The sequence below is a fragment of the Quercus lobata genome, chromosome 4, assembly GCF_001633185.2.
Source record: "Quercus lobata isolate SW786 chromosome 4, ValleyOak3.0 Primary Assembly, whole genome shotgun sequence".
Taxonomy (NCBI): Eukaryota; Viridiplantae; Streptophyta; class Magnoliopsida; order Fagales; family Fagaceae; genus Quercus; species Quercus lobata.
Window position 1 is genome coordinate 18,758,400 of NC_044907.1, and position 9,605 is coordinate 18,768,004.

A 9,605-nucleotide genomic window follows, 5' to 3' on the forward strand; every position below is an offset into this window, starting at 1 on the left:
AGCCAGCTTACTTTTAACCACCATGTCGTCTATGTACACTTCAATGTTTTTATCCATCTGCTATTCAAACATCCTGGTCATTATCCTTTGGTAGGTTGACCCGGCATTTTTTAGGCCGAAGGGCATCACTTTATAATGATAATTCCCAACTGGGGTGACAAAAGCAATCTTTTCCTGGTCTTCGGCGGCCAAGGGTATCTGGTGGTAGCCCTGAAAAAACGTCTAGAAAACTCATTCTAGGATGTCCGACAGTCGAATCTACCAACCGGTCTATCCGGAGCATAGGGAAGGGGTCCTTTGGGCACGCCTTGTTTAGGTCGGTGAAGTCTACGCAGACCCGCCATTTCCCGCTCTTCTTCTTTACCACTACCGTGTTGGCCAACCACTCGGGATAGAAGACCTCTTTAATAGCCCCTGCTTTCTTCAACCTTGTGACCTCTTCTATCACGGCATCGGTATGTTCTTTCGACGGTCGTCGAGGAGCTTGCCTCTTAGGTGTTATGGCCGGGTTCACATTAAGGCGGTGGCAGATGAAATCTGGGTCGACCCCGAGGGCCTCATAGGGGTCCCAAGCAAACACATCTAAATTCTGTCGGAGGAAATCAGTCAGTACCGACTTCTCTTGGGGCGGCAATTCCGAGCCAATTTGAAAAAACCTCTCAGGGTCAGATCTGACAAGCACTTTCTCCAACTCCTCACAGTTCACCTCCATGGCTGGTCCTCCACTGCCCGCAGTTAGGACCGTAGTCATTAATTGCTATAAACCGTTCTCGGCCGAAGTGGAAGTTATACGTCCTGCTACCGCAAGATTGCCGACATCATGCATTGCCTAGCTACTCCCTGGTTCCCTATTATCTCTTTGATCTGACCTCCTGACGGATATTTCACCTTTTGGTGCAAGGTTGACGACACAGCCTCTAGTGCATGAAGCCATGGCCGGGCCACGATGGCTGTGTAAGGGGAGTATGCATCTACGACTATGAAGTTCACTTCTACCACATCTGAGTCTGTTTGCACAGGCAACCTAATCATGCCCTTCGGGATGACGACCTTTCCTTCAAAGCTAACCAGGGGGGAATCGTATGGCAACAGGTCTTCCTGCTTCAAGTTCAATCCTTTATACAAATCGGGGTACATTATCTCCGCTGCGTTGCCTTGATCAACTAACACCCTTTTCATGTCATAACCTCCTATCCTGAGCGTCACGACTAAGGCATCATCGTGGGGTTGGATAGTTCCTTGTTTGTCTTCCTCCGTGAACCCGATTAATGGCGTGGCGCTCATTCTAGCCCTCTTGGATTCCCTGTCATCTGGCCTAGTCGGGAAACTGCTTACTGACATTACCCTGAAGGGGACAGAGCCTGTCCTTCTAGGTGCGGCGAGAATGACATTAATTGTGCCAATGGGTGGCCTCAACGTGCTTTGTCTGGTTTCATTGTTTGATGGTTCTTGCCATCCTTCAGAGCGATGCAGCAGATGTCTCAGCTTCCCTTCTCAGACGAGCCGGTCTAAATAGTTCTTCAGGTTCCTGCAATCATCAGTAGTGTGACCTGACTCCTGATGGTACGCGCAATACAGGTTCTGATTACGCTTCAAAGGGTCGCCAGCCATCTTGTTCGGCCACTGAAAGAAAGGCTCATACTTCACCTTCTCTAGGATTTTGTGAAGAGGTTCTCGGAACACGGCATGGACTGCCTGAGCCCCAGTAGATCCGGACTGCTCTACATAGTCCCTTCTCGGCCTGTTACTATTGTTAAATCGTTCCGACCTGAAGTCCCTCCTCTCCTGAGGGACGACCTTCGCTTTACCCTTTCCCATCTGCTGGTCCTCCTCGACCCTTTTGTACTTGTCAATTCGGTCCATGAGCTGGCGCACGCTGGTGACTGGCTTTCCAGTGAGGGACTTTCTTAAGCCATGTTCTGTCGGCAAGCCCCTTTTGAATGTACTGATGGCGACGTCATCATATTTCCCTTCGATCTCGTTATACATTTCCCAGTATCTATCCGAGTAGGCCTTCAGCGTCTCTCCTTCCCGCATGGACAAGGATAGGAGGGAATCGAGGGGCCGAGGGACTCTAGTGCTGGTGATGAAACGAGAACCAAAAGCCTGCGTCAGCTGTTTAAAGGAATCTATGGAATTCGGCTGGAGGGAATCGAACCATCTCATTGCCATGGGTCCCAAGCTAGATGGGAATATCCTACACATTAACGCCTCATCCCTGGTGTGGACGGCCATCCTCTGATTGAACTGGCTCACATGCTCCACTGGGTCGGTCCGACCATTGTATATAGCAAACGTTGGTTGATGGAACCGTCGAGGGAGCACTGCCCTCTCTATTCTACGTGTAAACGACGACTGGGAGATGCGATCCAGGGCCTTACTCATGGCATCATTGGCCAGGCCTTGGTAAGATGGGCTTTTGTGGCTGCGCTTACGAGGCCTCTCTTCCTCGTAGGAAAAGGTCTCGCTCGGAGGGGTTCTTGATCTTCGCCGATATTCATTATCCTCGTCACTGTTAGAGTTCGAGCCGGGCGAAGGACGTTTCTGCTGTGCTTGGCGCAGCTTTTTCTTCAAGTCATCAATCTCTTTTCGTAAAGCCTTTCGCTCGTTTTGCTCATGGGATGCATGATCCTTCCCCTTTGAACGGCTTTTACTCGTGTAAGAGGTGTTCACGCTTCCCTCTCGTTGGTTATCTTGGTCGTTCCCTCGTTCGACATTTAAAAAATTGTCCTGCTGTTGAGAATCTGCACGTTCGGTTTGGCGCGGGCCTGATCGTTCCATTTCTTACTATTCACTTGTCGAGACACAAATTCTTCCCACAGACGGCGCCAATTGTAAGGGACGGATTTTGGGGCCCAAGCCCAGCGAGCGAGCGATTCTGGCCCAAAAGACCCTCAATAATGAATTTGTAGAGAGTGGGATGTAGAACTAGGTCTTGACAGAGTAAACGTAGTTGTTAGTAAGCCATGCAACCATTTGAACGTGGGAATACTTCATTAGGTTTCCTGGGATAACAGTTCGTAGGGTTGTGCCCCAAAGTTTCGTTTACAGAATTCCTTTCTTTCTCTCTCCTCCTTTCTTTTCTTTTTGCTTTCCAGCTTCCGATCTCTTGATCATGGGGGTTTTCTTCTCTTAAATAGCATCCTTCGAATGATAATAACCCTACACTTGTTGATCATCTGGGCCTCTACTTGAGTGCCTGTCCCATAGGACATCCTCCTCATTTTCAGTGAGTTGCACTGGCCAAGATAATACTGTTCTCCTGTCCTCTCCACATTAATGCGGCTGGAAAAGTAGCTTCCTTGCATTTTAATGCGGCAGTTGTGGTTGCCCCCTGAACGTCTAGCATTTTCCTTTGATTTTAGATGACCTTTCACCATGTAAAGGGTGTGAATTGGACTCCCGTTTGGTGCGTCCGAGGAGGCACTCCTCCTCGGACGCCCCTAAACAAGCCCGGCCCAACATGGTGGGGTTGGGGGTCCTCTATCCGTGTTTTCGCTTCCTATTATGGTTGGGCTTTGTACGGGTACCACGGCCCACAGTTTACTGGCGAATTTTACCCCCCACAATATATATATATATATATATATATATATATATTTATAGATATATTTATGTCAATATAAGAAAAATATAACAATAATAGAGAATAAAGAAAAAAATATATTTTCATAACTGACAGATGCAATATGGATTTCTAACTTTTAATAATTCAATTTTCCTTTATTTTAAAAGCTAAAACATAAAAATAATAAAACAGTGTCAATATTTCTAATTCTCCAAAAGCAAAATAACAAAGTTTTGTTGTTGGTAAATGAAATTGCTTTTATTTAATAGATTTAGTTATCTATTTCTTGTTCTTCTCATATATCTTGAATATACTTGAATTAATGAACTAGTATGCTATAATAAGATATATAAAAAAAGACAATAATTATTTATAGAGACATGTCTATTTTTAGGAAAATATATGTTGGATATGAGCTATGCCTGGTATAAGGATGAAAATGAAAAATGATGCATTAGTGATTGATTTATATTGTTTTAAAAATTATTGGGGGGGGGGGGGGGAATTAATAGTTAAATGTTTTAGTTACAGATTTGTGCTTTTAATAAAAAATATAAGATGGTGGGGGAATTTTAAAAGCTAGGGACGCCGCTATTGATAAAAAAAATATTTAGTATCAAATTATACTACTTCAACCTTATCAAAATTCAATAATTAAGAGACGTATGAAAAATAACCATATCAATCCAAGAAAAAATCTCTCTCCATATATTTGGTTTCTGGTCTGGAACTTTTTGTATGTATCTCTTGATTGAATGATTTGGGTTTTAGCACCATGATGCATCTCATAATCGAAAGAGGTAGGCTTCTGTAATGTTACCATCGAGGTCTTTATGGATGTCATTCATTTGTTATGTAATCTCTGACCATTCATTTGTGTTGTAAGTAATTGTTTTCTTTCTTTTATCTTTGGTTTTATCTATCTATACTATCTATAAAAGGATTTTTCCTTTTTGGATTAGATTTTTATGTGATTCAGACATACTTATAAGTCTTACGTTTAACTAGGAAAATACATGAGGACGATTTGGTAAAAATATATCTCAAACTCCATAGATGGACCTAGCCTTAGGCTGGGGGGGCCGATAGCCCCCCCACCCCCCCTCCCCAAATTTTGAAAAAAAATAAATTCTTAGTATGTGTGTACACAAAGAAAATTTTCAATTTGCCCCAAAATATGCAATCTTGGCACCCTCCCTCCAAAAAAATTATACATTGGCCCATGAAATCCAAAAGTATTTGTTCTATTCTATCCCTTTTGCCTAGTTGCTTGAAGAGTAGTTAAAATAACCTCCGGATAATAACCAAAAAAAAAGCACAAATTTGGTCCAAAAAATCCTAATTGCCAAAAAAAATAATATGAATTACCTGTAGACAAAGAAACCCAATTGCTCCAAAAATAACATGAATTACCTATAGACAAACAAATATTGACAACAAAAGTAAAGCACAAATTTGGCATTATCAAATGTATGATTTTCAGTTCACATGGTGTGAACTATGAAGTGCTCAATGTTATTTTTTTTAAGTTACTTTTTAAAAAGTTTTTAGTTGTGTTTGCTGTAATAATAATGTTTTTTTTTATTAAAAAAATTATATAATGAGTTTGTTGTAATAAATTGTTTGGTAATGTTACTTTTTAAGAAATGAGAAATATTCTTCAATCTTATATGTCAAAATATTAGGTAGATGGAGGATAAATTCCTTATAATTAATTATTGTTGCCTTTTTTTTTAAGATCATGGAAAAATAACTTTCAATTTTGTTTTTTATTTTTTATTAAGAAAAAATCAAAATAACTTAGAAGCTCATATTGAAAATGCAGTATTGTCAACATCTAGTTTGATGTCCCAATTTCTAAAATCCATCAAATAAATTTTTGAAAAATCACCATATATAAAATTGGTAATAGTTCATTATAGAATAATCCGGAATTACCACGAATATATTATGATGTTAATTAACACAATGCAATTGAACAAGCTTGTGTTAAGTTTGGTCTATAACAATTTTTATTATTTATTATTTATTATTTTATATTTTGGCCCCCCTCATTTCAGAATCCTGGTTCAGTCCTTGTTCAACTCTACTTAAAATGCCTGCAAAATATTACATTTTTCTACTAATTCATGTCTTCAAAATAAAGCTATCCAAAAATTTTATAAAAAAAGGAAAATTATGACACTAGACCCAAAAAAAAAAAAAAAAAAAAAAAAAACCCTCATTGCACACACAAAATGCATGTAATTAGGCAAGTACACATATAACAAAATCTCTAATGACCTAAATTCCAAAAGCTTTACTTTTGTACAAAAGAGAAATACCATTTACTCAGTTTTATTGGATTATATACATATTAGCGAGGGTGTTGATCGCAAACAAGAAACAATAATACCTATAGAGAAAATTTAGTACTATCCAAAACAAATGAGAGTCTTACTATTTATAGACACGAACAAATAGGCATATCTTCCCATGAACAGATGTGACTTATATGTTATATCCAAAATACACTAACAATTCTACAAAAATAGTAATAAATTTGCAATTTGTGAATATGCGAATCAATATATATCATCCATTATGTGGGCGTTTGTATACGTGAGGGTACAACATATATATTATGCTGTAATCACCCGTCACAACTATAAACTAACACCTCCCACTTGAGTTTACACCATAATCAATGGTTTTAGGTCCAGTTAGTATGCATCATGGTACTATGGTTATTTCCCATGCTAACTTTCATCCATAATACTTCCCATAGATTGGTGTCAGTGTGTAAACATGGCCAATTTGTGTACATCGTAGTACATGCATGCCCTTTGACACACACTATTTTTATAGTACACTTCGGATGACTTCTAATTCCCTATCTTTCAAGTAGATAGAATTCATACTATAGGATCACTCCAAGTCCCGCAGTTTAAAGATATAGCCCACGCATATATTGCAACTTACGTTACGACTTCAACCATACACATCAAACCATATATCAACAGAAACTGAAATTTTCGTTATGTGATTTCTCTAAGCTAGATTTCTTGATGGCTTTCCACAATGATCTTATCAACAACTTTTCAGTGCAACCACCAGCCCAATTGCGCCATGATGCAAATAAATCTAATAGATGCAGGTGAGGTTGTGGAGGGCCCATTTGAAGTGCTTTCAATGGTATTGGGCTGATGCGTTTTAAGATTTTCCCAGTTATGAGATTTGGAAGTTTAAAAAGAAACTCAATGGGCTTAGATATGATATTGGCTACGTATGGATGGGTGAAAAGTACTAATATGAACAACATTGCTAGTGGGGACTCTGGAAAAAAGAAAGAAAAAAAAACTAAAACATATGCTCAGAGAGGCTATAACCATTGTTCTAATAATAGCATGTAAGGACTAAATATTCTGTATATTACACACAAATAAGAGGCCTTTATGTAACCTAGGAGAAGTGGTTTATACAACAATACTAGTACATTCAAACAAAAATACTGTTTGCGGCTTAAGAATAATAATTCTAAATGAGATCTTTTTTATATTCAGTAAAAAATTTTGTATTACATTACAATATTTAAATGTTTCTCTCTTCTTAAGATACAAAATTATTATTTTAAGTTTTTGTATTTAAATTTTGCTAACATCTCAATATTCAGTTGATATATAATCAGATAATATGGTTATTTTAATTAATCTAAACCAGCATTTTATCAACTTTAAGTTAAAAATAATAATTATTTATCTCAAAAAATTATCGGGATGGGGTCTTTTTTTATTTATTTATATATTTATATTGGTATGTGAACTTTTGTTTTTTTAATCAATTATTAACTCACAAGATGGGTTTTTTTTTTTTTTTTTAAATTTGGTTTGGGCCTTAAAGTCATTACTATAGGGCTTTTTTTATTTGGATTGGACCTTATTACTATAGAGCTTTTCACTGTGGACTAGACCGTTAGACCTTACAACGCAAACCTTGTGTTCTCCCTCCTATATTCTCTTTTTCATGTTTTCATAAAATCTAACTAGATCAAACTCTCATCGAATCTTAACTTTTCAACTGAGTTAGCTCCGATCTGGGTTGAGAATATATATAATCTATAAAATAGATCGTCCAGTTCGATTCCTTGTTGGAATAAAAAAAAGCAGAACAATTTTTTGAACCGGCTGGTGTAGAAGCGTAGAAAACCCAAGCCTCTACCGACCACCGCCTTACTCATTGTCAACAGCCTCGTCTGACTGTTCGATTGACTCGGTAGAGGTCAGCTTTCATTGGTCATGGGCAGTAGCAAGATAATGCCAAACCAGCGTATACGAAACTAGGATTTGGATCCTCTCCATTTCCCTTGTCCATTCATGGTCAGGATTGATTTGAAATAAATTATAAGTTAGGATGTGCCACACCATTTAAAAAAATACTGACTAATTCTCCAAAAAAAAAAAAAAAAAAAAAAAAATACTGACTAATGCTACTATGAGTTAACAGAGGATTCTGTCTAAACTATGGTTAAGTTTAGACGAGAGTATGTTAAATTTATCTTTTAAGTTTTGTGAATTGTGATTTTGTGACCAAGACATTTCAGGAAGAATAGATCTAGAAGTAACAAAATGAGAAGAGTAGAGTTTAGAAAAAGAAGATGAACTAGCACAAGCGTTGGCGTTGATGTTGACGAAGAACAGGAAGAGGAAGACGAAAAGGTTTTTTTTTTGTTTTTTTCCCTCAATTTGATTGTTCTGCTTGTAATGCATTAATTTCGTTAATTGACAATTGATTCGAGTCATCTTTTCTTTTTGTCTTTTTTCATTTTCTGTGTTTTGTTCCTTCTTTCCATTTGCTTGCTGAAAATGAAGGAAAGTTTGTATCTTTGATGGGTTTGGATGCCATGAAAACTGATGCAAAAAAGGGAAAAATGAAGGAGGTACCCAGTACCCACACATGCTGCTCTTTAATCTTTTTGCAGGCATTCAAAGCAAATCCAGGCGCTGATTTGATCTGCCAACCTTTTACAGACAATCAAACCACAAACCCATACGATTTTGATTAATCCAAATAACTAAAGGCTATAAATTGCAAAGGCATGCGATACTGATTTTCTCATATTATGTTGAACATTCACAAATTTCCCACAAATTTAAGTTGCATAAAAAGGAAACATATCCACAGTTGGAAAATTAAAGACACTTGGTAAATTTATGTTTCCACAGGACACAATTTCCATAATCTTTTACACTTCAAAGCTTGACTTTTTAAATCATGTAGTTGTACCACAAAAAACTAAAGCATCCTCCTTCAAAGGTGTATGTATGTATGTTAAAAGAATTAGAAAAATTAAAAATTATAAGGAACGAGTTGTAAAATTAAAAATTGTGAAAGGACATGGGATTGCTTAGCATCGGGGTGATTTACTTTACTGACAAAGACACAGAAGTGGTCAGAATCTGATTCTTGTGCATCGTTGGATGTATCCTAAGGTGAAGTCTTTATCTCCTCCACGGCGAGGAACACCATTGAATGTCTTTGCCGACCGTGCCCAAATGACTGATGAGGCATCCAGATTGAAAGAGACTCTCATTCTCTTTTTTTTTTTTTCCCCAACGTTAACACTTACGTTAGCGAACGTTAAGGTTTAGTTTGGTTAATCATAGTTAACTTTGCTATTAGAGTTAAGCTATTCATTTTTAATTGATGTGGCATATCTTAGTCATTGATATATTTTCAAAGTAATCTTGGCCATGAAATGGACCCTCTCCATTTCAAAGGGAAATGGAGAGGATCCAGATCCACGAAACTACGACATTATGCTTAACACGTTAAGAGACTTTAATATCTTACAAGCACTAGTATAGAAATGTAATGTCTTTAATGCTTTGCCCTCCATGACAGTCTCAAACAGGAAAATAAAGAACACAAAAAAGGGAAGAAAGCTTTCTAGGAAAAAAGAAAGAAAAAAACTTCAGATATTTAGCACATTTATTGTGATTCATGTTTAACACATTTATTCTCTTTTTTTTTTTTTTTTTTTTTTTTTTGTGTGTGTGTG

The 9,605-nt window shown here is 37.7% G+C and overlaps 1 protein-coding gene across 1 annotated transcript; it reads right to left on the minus strand.

The window, feature by feature from the left end:
* Positions 1-798: 798 nt before the first annotated feature.
* Positions 799-2,781, minus strand: LOC115984745. Its single transcript, XM_031107758.1, has 2 exons — positions 2,436-2,781; positions 799-1,457 (listed from the first exon to the last, which is right to left on the minus strand). Exons 1-2 carry the CDS (start codon positions 2,779-2,781, stop codon positions 799-801), a joined length of 1,005 nt encoding a protein of 334 aa, XP_030963618.1.
* Positions 2,782-9,605: the final 6,824 nt, after the last annotated feature.

What these genes read in the sequence shown, in the direction of transcription:
- LOC115984745 (XM_031107758.1), bottom strand. Translation starts at nt 2,781, where the DNA reads ATGGAACGATCAGGCCCGCGCCAAACCGAACGTGCAGATTCTCAACAG. An exon ending in CTACGAGGAAGAGAGGCCTC is followed by an intron (nt 1,458 to 2,435) that starts GTAAGCGCAGCC and finishes ATCGCTCTGAAG; the next exon opens with GATGGCAAGAACCATCAAAC.